The sequence below is a fragment of the Octopus bimaculoides genome, chromosome 18 (assembly GCF_046866305.1).
Source record: "Octopus bimaculoides isolate indiv1 chromosome 18, ASM4686630v1, whole genome shotgun sequence".
In the NCBI taxonomy this organism is placed as follows: Eukaryota; Metazoa; Mollusca; class Cephalopoda; order Octopoda; family Octopodidae; genus Octopus; species Octopus bimaculoides.
The window spans coordinates 2,553,122-2,572,435 of NC_142945.1; the positions used below are offsets into that span (position 1 = coordinate 2,553,122).

The window sequence follows — 19,314 nt, forward strand, 5'->3', positions numbered from 1 at the left end:
TTATTATTATCATTATTGTTATTATTATTATTTTGCCAAAAGTATTCCGCAAAAGTAGTACTGGGAGTCCATGAACTAAATTCAAAATTTCCAATATCTATCTACCTAAGGATAAGCATATTAAAAGGGGTCCATGGGAAAACTCATTTAAATAAAAGGGGTCCTTGGTAGTGAAAAGGTTGGGAACCACTGTTCTACACAGGTATGCATTATTTTACACCTTTTCCCATTTTTTCATCTCTTTCTCCTCTCCTCCTTAATTTCATAAACACATTCAATTTCTCAAGCTCTGCCTCCAGCACATATATACATCTTTTCCTTTATACATCATTCACATAAGTACATATGTAACGTTTTTATACAAATACATTGATAAACATCATAGTTCACACACATGTATGTGTATAAATATATACATACATATGTATATACATACACACATGTATATATATACATACACATATGTATATACATAGACACGTGTATTATAGCTAAGTACTTGTGTCCTACTACCCTCGACCACTTGTCCCCTCTCTGCCTGATATAAGTGGGCAGTGAAGTGACTAATTCTATGTGAAGTTTATCTGACCTAATCTAAAACTTATGACTTACTGAAGATTTTTCTAATTTATTAAGTAACAAATATGAGTCATTTCAAATATACATATGTCTTGTGTGTGTGTGTGGGGGGACTATTCTGCTTACACACACAAATGCACATGTGGGCCCTATGACACATTTGCATTAATGTGTGTGTGTTTGTGTGCATGCATGGTTGTATTCCACTACGATTCTGTGTTGTCTGACTATAAAGTTTCTCTTATGACTGTGTGTTCTGTGTGAGGGTGGAGAAATTCCTTTCCTATATCATCTTGAGAGAAAGAATTAACTTATAGTTGATTATGTTTGACTAAACTCTCAAACAGTGGCTCCACAATGAAGATTAACCATGAAATATAATTTACTACTTACAATAAATTACAATATGCATTTTAATATCACAATATGTAATTACATTATAAATAGTCAGCAGTCAATTAATTTATAATTGGCCACGTTGCTTATCGGTGCATGTACATGTGTGTTTGATTGAGACATGCCTTTCTCAACTAGGTGGCACCGGATTTGATCCCATCATGCAGCAGGACCTTGGGAAAGTGCTTTCTATCAGTTGACCAAAACCTTGTGAGAAAAAGATAGAAAACAGAAACTGCATGGAAGCCCTTTAATGGTGGAATTATTCCTGTCTTTGAATGGTTTTAGATCCTTGCACATGTTAGTTAATATCCTCATTTGGCCTTCAAGTATGTTTAGTAGAGTCCAATCTGTTGCAAGCATTTAAATCTGGCCTCTTGTCTAAGGCTTTTTCCCCTTTTCCCACTGGTCAAGGAGGCCTAAGATGCTGCTCTGTACAGTATTTGAACTCAGAAGCACAAGGTCCACCATATACTGAACAATATATAGCCTGTTTAGTTGAGTGACCTAGCACCATTTTATGACTGGTACTTAATTTTATTGACTCTGAAGAGATGAAAGGCAAATGTGATCTGATGGTATTTAAGCTTAGCAGAAACAACAAAGTACTAAATACCATCTGGTCCCATGCACTTCTGGTCTATCACTCTACCAACCAAACAACAAAAACAACAATAACAATCCTTTCTATTATTGCCACAAGGCCTGAAACTTATTGGATGGATGTGGCAAGTCAATTATATTGGCCCCAGTGTGTAACTGGTACTTAGCATATCAACTGGATGGGGGCAGTGATGGTGGGAGGGGAGGGAGTGTATTTATCAGTTCTGAAAAGATGAAGGGTAAAGATGGCCAGTATGAATTTAAACATCAAGTATGATGATGAGATGATGATGATGATGGTGATGATGACGACCAGTAAGTTAGGAAACTTTTTACCTCCCTTCAATTTACAAAAACGAGAAAAGCAGTTTCCATTTTGTAGCATTGCCAAACTGAAGAAAATTCCAGGAATAAGGTCTTATGCTGAATTAGATTTATTATTACAGATTGGCTGAATTGTTAGAACATCGGTCAAAATGCTTAGCAGCAGTTTTTTCAGGCTCTGTGTTCGAAGATCAAATCTTACAGTGGTCAACTCTGCCTTTCCTCCTTTCGAGGTCAATAAGATCAAGCACTGAAGTGTCATTGATTTGCTCCCTGCCATCAAAATTTGAAGCAATTATTATTATTGTTGTTGTATAAGGTGGCGAGCTGGCAGAATCTTTAGCATGCCAGGTGAAATGCTTAGCGGTATTTCGTCCGTCCTTATGTTCTGAGTTCAAATTCCACCATGGTCATCTTTGCCTTCCATCCTTTTGGGGTCAATAAATTAAGTACCAGCTGTGTACTGGAGTCGACCTAATCGACTAGTCTCCTCCTCCAAAATTTCGGGCCTTGTGCCTAGAGTAAAGATTATTGTTGTTGTTGTTAAGGCGGTGAGCTGGCAAAATTGTTTGCACAACAGGCAAAATGCTTAGTGGTATTTCACCTGGTGCTACGTTCTCAGTTCAAATTCTGCCGAGGTCGACTTTGCCTTTCATCCTTCCAGGGTTGATTAAATAAGTACCAGTTACACACTGGGGTTGATGTAATCAACTTCATCTCCTCCCCCCAAGCAGCCCTTGTAGCAAAATTTGAAATCATTATTATTATTGTTGTTGTTGCTGTTGTTGTTAAGGCAGTGAACTGGCAGAATTGTTAGCACACCAGGCAAAACGCTTAGTGGTATTTCATCCATCTTCGCATTCTGAGTTCAAATTCAGCTGAGGTCGACTTTGCCTTTCATCCTTCTGGGGTCAATAAATTAAGTACTAGTTATGCACTGAAATCAATGTAACTTGGTCTCTCCCCCAAAATTGCAGGCATTGTGCCTATAGGCAGAGATTCTACAGAGGAAGCCATTTTTGTGTGGTAGACCTAATTTTTTCCTTGTTTAACACCACCACCTGGCCCTTGACTGTGCCTTAATAAAACCCCCCTAAAAGCCCACTCTGTTGCAAGTATTTAAAGCAGACCTCCAGAGGTTTCTTTTTTTCCTCCCTGTACCCACCACCACAAGTCTCAGAAGACCCTCAAAAAAGGTACTAGGTGCTTCCTTTCCACTTCTGACTAAACCATAAAAAATGTATACTATGACTCCAGTAATCCCACTTTGGTAATATCATTGCCGAGAGAGAGAGAGAGAGAAGGGGTACTTATGGGCATTAGTACTGTTTCACCCCACCTCACCCCTCATCTTCTAAAATACGTAACTTAAACCTCATCAAAAAGAAACCCATATCAAATATGAAATTATATTCTTGTGGGGATATAATTAATAAAATTAGAAATGTAAGTCCCCTCACCACCACCACATTCTTTTTTTTCATTTGTAAAACTATTTTAAATGCTTTCACAGAATAATAATAATAATAATAATGATAAAAACTAAGGCTCTTTTTCTTTCTTTCTAAAGAAATAAAAACTACAAATATTCCATTCTTTTTTTGTGTATATGGTATGCATTTTAAATCTTTATTTCTCCCCTACTGTAAAGAATTCGTTATTTAGCAAGGCGTTGGCATGTTGAAAAATATATTGGCAAAGCTGCTAAAAAATTTTTTTTTTCAAAATAAAGAAAATTTACAAAACAATACAAACATTGAAAGTAAAAAGTTGTTTTCGTGGATTGATTTATAACTTAACATGAATGAGGTTAGCTTTATTTTGTGGAAATTTAAAAAGAATTAAATTAAATATTTTTGATTTGATATCAGGTTTCAACAGCAACCCGACCCTCCTCTCCTACATTTTGTACAAATGATCTTGATGATGGTGGTGGAGCGGTAGTAGTGGTGGTGGTAAATGTGCTACCCCATTATCAATCCTGATACAAGAAAACAGAATGTCTCTTTTTATTTGCTCCAGTTCTTTAGCATCTGAGTTCAAATCCTGCTGAGGTCAACTTGGCTCCCACACCACCACCACCACATTATCCAATGTGTCCTTACATTATTTAATGTGTCCTTTAAGATGGTAAGGTCTGATTTGAGGGAAATTCCGTTGCCTTTCCCAACAGGTCAAGCAACTATGTAGAGACTCCTTCACTGGTTCATAGTAATGATGTGAATTTAGATGAGGGTTACAATAATCCTTTCTACTATGGGCACAAGGCCTGAAATTTGGGGGAAGTGGTTGGACAAGTCAATTATATTGATCCCCAGGGTATAACTGGTACTTATTTCATCGACCCCAAAAGGATGAAAGGCAAAGTCAACTTTGACAGAATTTGAACTCAGAGCATAGCTATGGGCGAAATACTGCTAAGTATTTCGTCCAGCATGCTAACTATTCTGCCAGCTCACCACCTTCATGATGGTTACAATAATGGGGACTATGATGATGATTATGAGGTCAATGCTGGTGGTGGTGTTGATGGTGGTGGTGATAGTGGTAGTGATGGTGATGATGGTGGTGGTTGCGGTGATGGTGGTAGTATTGGTGATAATGATTTTGGTGGTGGTTGTGGTGACGGTGGTGTTTGCAACCATTTACTAAATTAATAACATATTTGCACTTGGTGAAAACTTATGACTAAACTGGGGGTAGGGGTTAAATAATTAATTTATTCTCTTAATGACTAATAATGCATATTTCATTCAAATCTTTGTTATTTAGGGCAGTAAGTTAACAGAATCATTAAGGTATTGGGCAGAATACCTTGTGGTGTTTGTTCTAGCACTTTACCTTTCGAGTAACACTGGGGTCGATGTAATCAACTGTTCCCCTCCTCACAAAATCCAGGCCTTGCGCCTATAGTAGAAAGGATTATCAGTATATTATTATTATTACTATTGTTGTTATTATTATTATCTTTATTATTATTATTATTAAGGTGGTGAACTGGCAGAATTGTTAGTACGCTGGATGGAATGCCTTGCAGTATTTCACCTATCGCTATTTTCTGAGTACAAATTCCACCAAGGTCAACTTTGCCTTTCATCCTTTCTCGGTTGATAAATTAAGTACCAGCTAAGTACTGGGGTCAGTTTAATTGACTTAACCCCTCCCCTGAAATTGCTGGCCTTGTGTTAAAATCATTATCAATAATATTAATATGCTAACTTTTTGCTTTTGTACGTACCTGTAGTGTGCGTCACACTTACTTCAAAGAAGTGGCAAAGTGAGAGAGAGGAGGACAGAGAGCAAGTAAGAGAGAAAGAGAGAGTGAGAGAGAATAAGAAAGAAAGAGTGAGAGAGAGTGAAAGAGACATTGAGTGGTGACGGCGTTCGTTTTGTGTTTTTAAATGTTTATCACATTGCAAGAGAAGTAGATATATAGATACATATACACACTGTTAAATCAAAAGCAGGAGAGAAGAGGGACACAAAGGAAGTGAAAGATAAAGAGAGAAAGATGAGAGAGACAGCAGATACATAAATCCAAAGAAAAGTTCATACATAGATACATAGACACAGCTGAACAGACCAAACATCTTGAACAGAACCAAACACCTTGAAATTTATTGTTAATATCTCGAATCTAAATAATATATTGAAAACATTTTTCTTTGATCTTATAAACCTGCTAATGTTTCCCATTTTTTTGCTTTGTTTTTATTGGAAACTTTTCTTGCCAGCTCTCATCACACAGTCCAACCTATGTTAGCATGGACAATGGACGTTTGATGACGATGAAACACACACACATACATACACACATTTTTGTACTTATCTGTTGTTTTCTTGAAATTCCAGGTTAATTGTAGGCGCACCAAAGTTTAAAGAAGGCGCAAACACCCATGGAAAAATATTTTCCTGTTCAGTACAGCAGACAAATTCTTGCCAACCAATTGATGTTCAATGTAAGCAGCTTCATTTTATCTGATTTAAGATTTTTCACAGCAAGTAATTATATATATAATTATACACACACAATACAAAATTCGAGGGGGATTCCTAAAGTTTGTGATACACATGTGTGTGTGTGTGTGTGTATGAGTGCTGTGTGTGTGTATGTATGTGTGTGTTGTGAGTTTGTAAATGTTTGTGTTTCCTTGTCTTAACATCACATGATACTTGTAAATGAACGTCACTGTCATTCATATCCAATATTCTGCAAAAACATGTCTGGCCAAAGAAAATCTGCCTTGACAAATTCTCTCTGACCCATGCAAACATGGAAAAGTGGATGTTAAAATGATCACTCACACACACACACACACGTCACTATTTTTCAATCATTAGCCATTTGTGGTTTGCATAACTATCAACCTGTCCATTACTCTTGTTTCCCACAATCTTTCTAGTTACCATTCTCTAGTTAACCACCTCACTTGTTTTCCTTCTCTACCTCTATCTACTCCCCTTTTGAAAAGTCACCTGCTAACACTTTTTCTCACTTTTCATTCTTGACCCTCCCTCTCCTTCCTCTTCTTTCACTTCCTGTTTTTCATTCACTCACTACTTACTCATTACTGTAACCTGAAACAGGCTCTTTCTTTTTATTAATTATTTTCACTTTGTCTGCCTCTCCATAACCCCACTCCCCACAAATACATCAATGTCAATACTAAACATCTGACCTCTACTGATATATGTCACCATTTATTTCCACTCTAAAGCATCTTTCTTTCAGAATGAATTTCTTTTAAACCAATGACACATGTTGACAAATGCAATATGAACTTAATTACACTCATAAACTTCAATTAAATGTTCAAAATCAACCATGATCAGATATAAGTGCTTGAAGAAAAACTGTTATATGGCTGGAAGCCTTTCCTGGCCCCTGGGGAAATAGATTTTTAATTGACAATGCATGCGTTGTGAATTAAGATTGTGCTGTGATATTTGTATAAGACCCTTCTCTCTACAGAACGTAATCTTACTTCAGTAATATGTCTGACTAACTAATGGGACACATTCTAGCCTCTGCTTCACAGGCATGATAGGCATAATGTCTCCTCCTCTGTCTTTTCTATCACTGCTACATTGGTCTCTATTCCTTGGAGCTGGTTGATCTTGTACCTTTAACACACAGGCACCTTTGACCCCTCTTCTCATTCTTGGTGCATCCTATCCTCTCAGGATCACACACACTAATTCACTATGCCCAGTTCTTTCACTCCACTACATCAGCACCCTCTGGAATCTTTTCCTTGTTACCTCTGCCTTAGCGAAGGTAGAGGTATTGTTTTTCATTGTGTTTGTTTGTTTGCTTGTCTGTGGACAAGATATCTCAAGAACTGCTGGATGGATTTGGATGAAACTTTCAGGGATGTTTCGCCTCCTGTCAAACCATCCAACCTATACCAGCCTGGAAGACAGACGTTAAATGATGATGATGATGATGATAATGATGATCACTTTAAAACAAGCAGTTTGTATCACAGAATAAGGGAGATTTCAGGTGGGTTGGTATTAAAACAGTTAAATAAATCTCTCCACCACCACCTCCTGGACGGTTTGCCAATGTATCTCTCAGCATTTTCAGACAATCTGATGGTAAGCCATAACTAACAGTGGACTGAGGTACACCGAATTAAAAGCCTCGTAACTGTATTTGAACTTCATGTATTTCTAAGGAGATGATAGTCCAATAACATGCTTGCTCAGAAGATTCATTTGTTTTCAGACAAATACATCAGCGGCAGGTCAAAGTAGAATCTATTAAGAGTAGAATCTATTCAAATAAGAGGACACATTAGACAAATGTAGTAATACATGTCTTTAAAAAAATGGGATAGTCATGGCTGACTTTTGATCATAGGTTTTCTTTATCAAAATTGACCTGAGATTAACTAAAAACAACAAAATCTGGAGCTATATTGATAACTGCTCCAGCTGACCTAGCTAGAGAAAAGTAAATGTTGTTTTTTACCTTTTTAAATCACTGAAGTTAATTGCTCGGAGATGCCATCTGCATGAAAAGACTACTTAAGTTATTGTTTACAAATTTAACATGGTGAACGTCAAAAATCCAATTAGGAACAGTATGTGGTGGGGAAAAGACAACCATAGCCTAATTTCTTGTATTTTATTTCAGATTTGCTGAAAAGGTTTAATAAAACTGAAACATGCAGAGCATTAGTTTATCTTGTCAAAATAAATATTGGTTAAATAGCTAATGTTTTTTACTCATTGCCTAAGTTTTTTTTTAATTAACAATACTTGTATGTAATTGAGTTTTTGATGTTACTTATATTAAATATGCTAACCTAACTTATTGGTTAATGGTTTATATCTCTTAGTACTTCATTGTGTGAACAACCAAGATACTTTTCAAATAGCTTGCCCTACATAGCTGGATTGAGGGACTCAAACTCTGACATACTTATATCTCTCATTACAGTTAAAACTAAGAATGGTTATGGTTATTCCAAAAATGATCTCTGGATTGGTGGAACAATGGATACGAATGAACAGAAAAATAAAGTCATGGTAAGAGTATAACTTTTTTTTTTTTTTTTACACATTTTCTGTTGATTCAGACTAAAATATATTTTACTTTTTTAAATCACTAACATGGTTATCTACCAACTTTCCAACAATAACCTTGGGCACCTTTTTGAAGTCCATATAACAAACACTTGCAAATATACTTATAAAATCAAAAACAACACAGCACCCATGACTTTCGGAAACATTTTTTCATGCTGGAATAAACTACCTGCATCATTTATTAGCTGTCGCGACAGTACATCCTTCAAAGCTTCTGTGCTTCCTGAAATCCGCCAAAAGTACACCTGATGGCCCCCTTTTTATTTACTTTTTATTTTAGTCGTAGTGCACCTGAGCACCGTATACAACAATTTCCTTCGTTATCCATTCTATAAGAAAAGGGTCAGACTGGTGACGTTTGTGGTTAGATGTTAACCATTTGCCTGTCCTGTGTATCCATTCTGATACACAGGACATATTTCCCTGGCATCCATGCATCATACCTCATACCCTTTTGGAATCTTTCTTTTCAACTCCCAGAATAACTTGGGACTTATGAAGGGAAAGTTTTATGTTACTCAGAACATGAAACAAGGGTTTGCAACAATGTCTGAAAACAAGCATGGATGTGTAGGATAAATTTATAAAAACGCTTTGGACAGGCAAAAGATTAAAGACGAGAGTGGATGTATGCTTTGTATGCATATAAGAAGTAAGACAAGGGGATTCAACCACATACCTTACAATTAAGGAACACCAATACAGATGCTTTTAACCCTTTTAATACCAACCCGGCTGAAACCACCTCTGGCTCTGTAGTACAAATGTCTTGCTTTCAAAAGTTCTGAGTTAAAATCTTCCACCAAAGCTTAGTTCTAATACTAGCTGAATGATAACTAATTATTTTACTAAATTCTTTGTTGTATTTAAAATTAATTAAAAGAAACACAGAGGATCTCAACAGAAATATGGTAACGAAAGGATTAAATGAGTTACAACTCTGGTGTGTGAGTATGGTGTAGGTATAGACTTGGCAGACAGAATGATTAAAGTACTTAAGACCAAGTAATAGAATAATGAGATGTAGAGTAGAGATGTGTGACATGACAGAATCTTTGATTTCAGTTCATGAGTTTTCTCTGAGTAAAAGGATGTAATTGGCAAAACCAGTTCAGGCTTCTTCAAAAATTCATGACTTGTACATTTTCATTCATCATTACCATTTGACATTTCATTATACATTATATATGAAGGTATGTGGCTAAGTGGTTAGGGGATTAGGCTCACAATCATAAAGTCTTGAGTTTGATTTTAGCTGCACAGTTTTAAAATAGCAACTTGGACTACCAACTTTTAAATCTTTGGTTAAAACCATTGTAAATGCATTATTGTACCTTTGGAAAAGGTGGCGAGCTGGCAGAAACGTTAGCACGCTGGGCGAAATGCTTCGCAGTATTTCATCTGTCTTTACATTCTGAGTTCAGATTCCACCAAGGTTAATTTTGCTTTTCATCCTTCCAGGGTCAATGAATTAAGTACCAGTTGTCCACTGGGGTTGATCCAATTGACTGGGCCCCTCCCCAAAAATTTCAGGCCTTGTACCTAGAGTAGAAAAGATTATTGTACCTTTGGAGAACACAATTCTGCATATTTCCACTCCCATAGCTGTTTGGAATAACCACAAAATCAACTGGGAATGGTTCATGCAAAAGAGTCTGGCATTCTGTTGAAGGTGTGTGTATGTATGTAGATGTTTATTATATAAAAATAATTCTACTATAGGCACAAGGCCTAGAATATTAGAGGTGGGGGCTGGTTGATTACATTGACCCCAATGTTTAACTGGTATTTATTTTATCGACCCCTGGAAGGATGAAAGACAAATTCAACTTTGCCAGAATTTGAATCAGAATGTAAAGATGAACAAAATGCTTAGTAATATTTTGTCCAGCATGCTAACAATTCTGCCAGCTCGCTGCCTAAAAAAAATGTTTTTTAAATTGATAGTCCTCTAAAGTTTCACCTAGACAATAAAGGAGTCTAAGATTTTATTTAGGGTAAGAAAGATAATAGAAAATCCTGGTTCTTTCATTGCAGTCACAGTTGTAATCAAATGTCAGGAGAAAATCAAGAAGACTATCATTTTTTGATATAATAAACATACGTTACTCTTGTCCAAGTATTGAGTTCTATATCAGATAATGCTTGCATCATGCTTAATATATACTTGCACATATTTTACAACACTTATATAACGATGATCACCATCATGAGGATGGATAGATACGGATTGATTAATTGATTGATTGATCCATCTTTAGCTACATAATACTAATTTAAAAACACAAATGGAAACTTTTTTGCAGATATGTGCCCATAGATACACAATTCTTTTATTACGGTCACAACGGATGACAGGTATTTGTCTTGAGATGTCTGACGCAACTGGTCAAGACACAAGAATGCTGGAGTGCCAAGCAGACCAGAAAAGAAACGGTGTTTACTACTATGGTGTTGCTCAATTAGGTACATCAATGAAATATTCTAAGGTAAGATTCTTCATGAATAATTTTTTAGCTCCAGCTATGATGACCTATGCATTCTGGCTGTAAGCAAAACACCAATGTTCCTGCAAATAGTGTCATCTGTATTCCTCTGTGAAAGTATGGCCAGGCTGTTTGTTGTTCACTTGACTGGGGCAGTTATTCCTTTGCTTGGAAATAAGTGAGCAGTGGGATTAGCAGAATCATTAGAACACTGGATAAAATATTTAGTGATATTTGTTCCAGACCGAGATCAACTTTGCCTTTCACTGCTCAGAAGTCAAAAAACACAAGACCTGTTAAGAATCAGGGCCAAATATTTGACTGTTCCTTTTGCACCTAAGTCAGAAATTAATAAGGAGACTGAATGAAAAGGTAAAGTACCAGAGTAAATATCAGTATTTAATGTCTATTGTCCATGCTGTCATGGGTTGGATGATTTGACCGGAGCTTACAAGCCAGAGGACTGCAGCCAGCTCTATTGTCTTCTTTGGCATGGCCACAGTCAAATGACTGAAACAAGTAAAAGAGAGTAAATAAATAAATATATATATATATATATATATATGTATATATATATATATATATATCTTAAAGGACTCTAGACCCTCCAATGACTATGTAAATCCCAAGAATGAAAGTTTTCTTCATGCCCGCATCTTAAATTCATCATGGTGGAATTTAAAAATAGGCCACTGGACACATTGTAAATCATTAATATCTCTATTATGCCTTTTTGACATTTCTCTATTGCAATGTTGGTTATCTCCCCTGTGTTTTTCTTTTTGTCTTCTTCCTTATGAACATTACTTGTTCAAACATCGGCTGCTTAAAAGGCTATTAACAAACAGTCTAGCTCTCAGCTTGAAAAATGGTGAAATACAATGAATTAATGTTTCAGCCAGGAAAGCCTGGGTAGCCATATTTCACTAGTCTTGTGGTTTTTATTACAACATTATATATATATATATATATAGCTTTTCGGCGCCTCCAGTCCGACCCCTCCACCTCCCACATCTTCCCTAATCGACCCCTCCCCTCCTTCAAACGAGCCCACAACCTACGGGACCTCTTGGTCCACAGCTTCTTCCCCAACCCAACCTCCCAACCTGGCTCGTTCCCCTGCTCCCGCACTTGCCCTTACCTCTCCAACACCACCCTCCTCACCAGCACCCATCACCGACCCTATCGCATCACCGACTCCTTCACCTGCACGTCTACCAACATCATATATTGCCTCTCCTGCTCTCTCTGCCAATCCCTGTACATCGGACAAATGGGGCGCCGCCTGGCCGACCGATTCGCGGAACACCTCCGAGATATCAACGTCGGCAATGACACCCCGGTGTCACGCCACTTCCGTTCTGCCGGCCACTCCTTGCGGCAACACCTGTCTGTGTTTGGATTGTCCATGCACAGGGGCCATCCGGACTCCCGTTTGCGCCGTGAACAGGGATTAATCTTCTATCTTCGCTCCTTTGCGCCACATGGGCTCAACTCCCCTCCACTCTTCATCTCACCCCCTCCTCCTGTCTCTCTCCCCCACCCTCCCTCCTACCACCCATCTCTCCCCTCCCCACCTCCTGCTCCGATTCCTACTTCTTTGTATGTCTCTTCACCTCTCTTCATACTTCTCTCCACTCCCACTTCTCTTCACCCCTACTCTTTCTCTCCTCTCTCTTACTCCCCCCTCTCTCACCCCTACTCTTTCTCTCTTCTCTCGTACTCCCCCTCTCTCACCCTTACTCTCTCACTCTCTTTCTCTTCCTCCCCCATACCCCTCTTCCCTCTCTCTCACTCTCTTTCTCCCCCCCCCATACCCACCTTCCCCTCTTTTTCTCCCCCCATACCCACCTTCCCTCTCTTATACCCACCCTCTCTCCTCTCCCCTCCCATACCCATCTTCCCCCTCTCTTACATCCACCTTCCCCCTCCTCGTCAACACCCTCATAAGCTCATCCCACCACACTCCTACTCTACCTTCCCACTCCACCCCATCCAATTCCTTACACCCACCACTACCCACATACCCCTACCTCTACCCAACCCACACCTTCCCCACCTCCCAACACCCTCACATCACACCACACCAATACCCTCGCATCACACCACGCCAATACCCCCGCATCACACTACAACTGACCAACTACTAACTCCCTTCCCCATTTTCACACTACATACGTCAAGATCACCAGCATTCTACCTCCCACACACAGCCCCTCGTTCCCGATCACCGTTTGTTATCTCCCCCTTTCTTAGCTCTCCTGAAATAAGAATTTCTAACTTCCGGTCAGTCATTGTTATGCTCGGCCATTATTATGATTGACCGTTGACTGAACACTATTCAATTTTTTTTCTCCGTGTTTTTCTCCTTGTCTCTGTATTCTTTCTGTTGAAGAGCGTAGCTCGAAACGTCAAAGACTTTCCGTATTCCCGAGCGTCATACTAATATATACTTTTGTTATTTACACCACCTGTCCTCGTCTGTTGTTATTATTTGTATATTCTCCCATATATATATATATATATATATATATACCAATCTATCAACACTGATTAGAAAAAACCTTTAGTCAAAAGGACCAATGAAAAGAAGCCAATATCAAATGTGTATTCGTCAATGTAAATTGTATATTTTATGCATACAAACTTTTGTTCCATTCCCATTCTAAACCACCTGACAGACGGGAGCATGTATCTCTGAGTTGCAGATTTTTGTGGTATTTTTGCAGCTTTAACAATAATAAAGTGTATGTGTGTGTGTATGTATATATATATATATATAGCATTATTACTGCTACCCACAGTTGGCTTATGTTTATATATTTTAGGACAACAAGACATTACTATTTGGAACACCAGGACTTTATCAAGGAAAAGGTAAGCAATGATCAATATCCCAATTAACATCAGCACTCTGCCTGCTCCTTGGTTACCCTTAGCACAATGTCATAAGGATTTGAACCCCCAACACTCCAGTTCCTTCCCTACACCTTTTTTCTCAACTTTGAGCATCACCTACATCAAGCTCATTTTGATGTATGGTACATGTTTCTGTGTTGGTAATTATACCTGTCCCAAACAAAATGGTATTACTTTTTGACTCACCCACATATAAACATATTGTATACATGATATACATGGTACAGCATGATATATTAAAAAAAAATTTAATGGATTAACACATATCAAAAAGACTGTGCTTTAGAAGTGTATCAATTTGAATCTCTGAAATTTAACTTAGTTTATTTTAATTATATTTTGAGTATATGTTCAGGCTGTCTCCAGAAAACTGAAAAATCCAGAAATCTGGGACACTGCTGGTTCCAAGCTTGCTGAATAATTAGTCCAGTACTATATATATTTGTGGTGTATAAGTGATGTTTAAATACCTTTAAATATGAATCATAATTTGCTCATAAATTTAACACAAGCACATTTTACAACAATGATTATTTCTATGACTTTATAAGGATAACTGGTTCAGGCAGCAGAGATTAAGTTTCAAATGTTAACAGTTGAAAATCTTATGTCTTTTATTAACTTGCTGTGGTATTGCAATGCATCCCAAGAATGCTGTTGAAAATCATTACACTTACTGGTTTTGCATCATTTCTTATACAATTTCATATTTCCATTCTACAGGTGGCTTTGCCATTTACAATGAAAATGGTTGCGAGGTTGTAGACTATTCCGATGAGACAAGAAATATAGTACATACGGATGATGAGTATGAATACCAAATGGTTGGTAAGTGGTCATGGATAATTCTTCCATAGAAGAAATTAAAAAGTAATTGTGAGATTCTAAGCTCCTGGTAACATAGTAAGGAATTGAAACTTTACTGCTAGTGCTGCTGTACCCTTGCACAAAGCATATAGCTCTATATTTCAGCTTGACTGTCAGAAAGGTTTTATTCTTTCTTCATAGCTAAGAAACATCTTGCCGTGATAATCTAATCCTTTAAGACTTTTCTAATACAGATACAAGCCAAACATTTGAAATTGTTTAAGTACATCCAAGATCTCTCCTTCTGTGTGTGTGTGTGTGTGTTATACACAATCATATATCTATCATTTTACATCTGCTTTCTATGTTGGCTTCAGTTAGATGGGTCATCACAGATTGATAGGAAAAAGAGGGAAATAGCAGACAGAGAAAGAGATATATATATGTTGTCAACAATGAGTGATATAAGCGGTAGTAATGTGAGAAGATGGGTGATGGTAAGAGGATAGAAGTGATGGAAGCCAATAAGTGATTAGAGAATATTATTATTATTCTAATGTCCACTTTTCCATGCATGCATGGGTTGGGCACAATTTGTTGAGATAGATTTGATTTTCTACAGCTGGATGCTCTTCCTGTTGCTCAATTTCACCTTTTTCTAAGCAAGGTGATATTTCCCTATAGCCAGACATGTTTTCATGGAAGATTGGAAATAAATGAAGACATCATTTCTATGACAGTGACACTCCTTTACCGCTATCACATAACAAGACAAAGAGATAACCCACACATACATACACAATGGGCTTCTTTCAGTTTCCATCTGCTAAATCCAATCAAAAGGCTTTGGTTGACCTGGAGCTATAGTAGAAGATACTTGCCCAAGATGCCACCTAGTGGGACTGAACCTGAAACCATATGGTTGGGAAGCAAACTTCTTACCAGATGGCTACACCCATGCCTATATAAGCAATAAAGAAGATGATTAATCAAGTAGTAAATAGTTGTAATGAGGGAAAAATAGTGATAGGTAGGCACATTGATTGGAGAGGAAGGTGAGTGGTAGCCAAGAAAGGAGAGCAGTGTATAAAGACTTTACATGAACATAACAGTTGGGAGACCCAAATGCAGAAACTGCCACCATCACTTTGAGCCCCATTTTTCCACATTTGCATGGGTTTGGCAAGTCCTCATCAGGACGGAACTTACCAAAGTTTATAAGCTTTTGTCATCACCTTCAAGACATTCAGCCTCTTGAGCTCAGTCTTTGCCACTTTGTCCCAATACTCCTTTGATCTCCTTCTTTAAGAATTTTGATCCACTTGCACTGACTTTCAGTACTTCTTCATACAACTGACATCTTCCATGATCATCACATGGCCATACTGGTGCAGTTTTCTCCCTGACACATAACATCCAACTCCTCTTATCTGAAGTTTTTTTTCTCAGTTCATTAGTGTTTCATTCCTCATTACACATCCAGTGGAGCATGCTTGCTACATTTCTGTCTAATTTTCTCAGACCTCCTGCATCAAAGGCCCATGTCTTATTACCAAGCAGCATTCTACTTTGAAAACAAGTAGTGCAAGAATGAGTAAAAAAAATATTCTTCTAAAACAATTAGAAATACAAATTTTGATCAGTATATATAACCATTACAGAATATACATGAGGTAAAGTATGGATGTATGTCAGAATTTGATGGACATTTTCCCCATATTGGATGGATCTCATCTTACAGCTTGCTACCTGTGATGGTCCTTCATCATTTTGCACAACTGTAGAGAACAAACCACCAAATTTTATTATTATGTGTGTTTTTTGCTATGGTTTTTTTCGTTGCTGGATATACTTCATATCACCAACTACTTTACTGTGTGGATTGAGTGCATTTTATCATCTGGCTGGCACTAGGGAGGTTATCTTCAACAAAAATAAATAGCCCTCCCCCCACTCTCTCTCTCTCCTCTGCATCAGTTTTTACTCAGAGTTTCTGCATTCTTAAGCATCATTCCTCTTCTAATTTTGTCTTACCGATCAAGGCCACAGAGGCTCAAATTAAAAACAAAGTAATAAGCCTGCCAACATATTCACTATGCGTGTGTTCTACTTCCTGCTTACCACTAAGAGATTATTTTTAAAAAGTGAACTTCAAGAAGTAAAATATATAAGAAAGAAGACAAAATTATGATCCAGTAGGTCATAATTTCATCAATTATACTGTTATTACTGATAATAATATAGTTATGACCTTCTGAAATGGAGCTCAATTTAGTCTCTCAAAAGATACTGTCTCGACTGCAGCTGGCTCTCTTCTCTCCTCCTCCTCCTACCACTCCATGCTATGACAATGTTAGTTGTCCTCTATTTTCTTCTAAAAAGAGATGCCATATTGCCTTTTGTATTCACATTATACACAGACAACCTGCATACAATTATCAAGTCTTTCAGTTTATTAAAGAAGCACAAAGAGAAGACACAGTTAAAACAAAGCTTTAACTAAAAAAAAGTAAAAAGAGAGAAAGAAAACAATGTAATGCAAATACTCACAATGCCTTTCTTTTTAAGCCAGTGATTGTGGAGGGACATTGCCCCAGTTTATTTAGCTTTCTTTTAAGGCCTTTCTAGATTGGGCGATAAAGGTAACTGTTACAGAACAATTGTCAGATAGAATAGGCATGAGAAAGGAATTCAGAAATGATATTGTTCTGAGAAGGAGATGAAAAAATGATGCTGAGATAGCAGAAAAAGGATTGAGTAAAGTTTAATACAACAAGGATGAAACAAAAGGGAGAGAAAAAAGAATGAGTCTAAGTGTGGTGTATATCTGAGTTGATCAAATTCAGAGGAGCAGAGGCCATAGTCATAATTGTAGTTGTAAACTTCTTTTGTGTTAATTTGATTGAACTAGATAAGAAGTCACACATACCAACCAATATTTAAACTCACCTTTAATGATCCAAAAAGAACTATATGTATACACCCATCAATGTATGTCATTACGTATGCATTGGGGCAATACATTATCAGCATGTACAGTAATCCCTTGACTTTTGCAGGTGTTATATTCCAAAACCTCCCTCAATAGGTGAAAATCCGTGAAGTAGAAACAGTACTGTACTGTATATTCTTTATTATTATTTTTATAATTTGTACATATTCATTTTATTATAAATGCAAAACAACACAATGTCGGCTTCAAGGGTTTAGTCAAGCAAATCAATACCACCACTTATTTTTCAGTCTGGTACTTATTCTATCAGTCTCTTTGGCTGAGCTGCTAAGTTGTGGAGACATAAACAAACCAACATCAGTTATTAAGCAGATGTGGGAGACAAACACATATATAACAATTTCCATCTACCAAATTCATTTACAAAGCATTGGTTAGCCCAGGGCTACAATCAAAGAAACTTACATAAGATGCCATGCAGCAGGTCTGAACCAGTGAACCATGTGAAACAATTTTCTAAATCATACAAACACAAGCATACACTCTCTCTCTCTCTCTCTCACACACACACGTGCATACACAGAAACACACTCATACAAACACGCACACACAAACACATACTCTCTCTCTCTCACACACAAACAGACATACACACTCACACACGTACATGCAGGAACACACACACACACAAATAAGTGCTGATAAATTGTATTTTCAGTGTTAAATCTTTAATCAGCCTTTAATCAAGAAAACCGCATTTTCCAACCACCCTTTTTTCTAACCACATATGTAACCTATTAAACACAATGCAGTTGACATGAAATGTTAATTAATTATTGAACAGTTTAGCCAACGTCATTTCTACCCTACATGTTTAATTGATTATTTGACTCTCAACTCTAATTATCTCAGAAACTACTGAAGCTACGGAAGGCGGTGAGCGGACAGAAACGTTAGCACGCCGGGCGAAATGCTTAGCGGTATTTCGTCTGTCGCTACATTCTGAGTTCAAATTCTGCCGAGGTCAACTTTGCCTTTCATCCTTTCGGGGGTCGATTAAATAAGTACCAGTTACGCACTGGGGTCGATATAATCGACTTAATCCGTTAGTCTGTCCTTGTTTGTCCCCTCTGTGTGTAGCCCCTTGTGGGCAGTAAAGAAATAGGAAATAAGAAACTACTGAAGCTAAAGCTTTAACAAATGTTCCGTCAAGGATTAATGATGCAAAGTGAAAAACTATTAATTCCCTTTTTTTTTTACGTACTCCAAATTATTACACTTTCATTGAATTATTAATTTGCCCTGTCTTCGAAAAAGCAAGAAAATATGTTTCAATAAATTTTTTTTTTCTCTTGTAATGTTTACTACAAATATATATTTATGAAATGGCTCTGAAGAAGCTATAAAATTTTGCACTAACACTCATCTCAGAAGTAAAGTTCTTTAGAGCTGAAACAACTGTAAGCTAACAAAGATGATTACATAACTCCTGTTCTTTTGTCATTCATTTATTAATATGACACTTTGAACCTTGTTTATGTAACTAATGCTATTTGTATCTCCTGTCTATACACAATTGTGAGGCAATGATAGCAGATATCATCATTTAAAATGCGTTGTCCATGCTGGCGTGGGTTACACAGTTTGACC

At 37.3% G+C, this 19,314-nt stretch overlaps 2 protein-coding genes across 3 annotated transcripts in view; one reads left to right on the forward strand and one right to left on the reverse strand.

Moving 5' to 3' along the window:
* LOC106871512 (ATP-dependent RNA helicase DHX8) overlaps positions 1-19,314 on the reverse strand; it is a 143,879-nt gene that overhangs the window by 94,836 nt on the left and 29,729 nt on the right. The gene's annotated exons all lie outside the window — the stretch shown is intronic.
* The window catches only part of LOC106871522 (integrin alpha-9), a 93,511-nt gene that overhangs the window by 37,128 nt on the left and 37,069 nt on the right, over positions 1-19,314 (forward strand). The window contains exons 2-6 of the mRNA XM_014918024.3: positions 5,755-5,861; positions 8,351-8,439; positions 10,806-10,988; positions 13,814-13,862; positions 14,628-14,732. Of these exons, the coding sequence (XP_014773510.1) occupies positions 5,755-5,861; positions 8,351-8,439; positions 10,806-10,988; positions 13,814-13,862; positions 14,628-14,732 (533 nt within the window). The remainder of the gene's footprint in view (positions 1-5,754; positions 5,862-8,350; positions 8,440-10,805; positions 10,989-13,813; positions 13,863-14,627; positions 14,733-19,314) is intronic.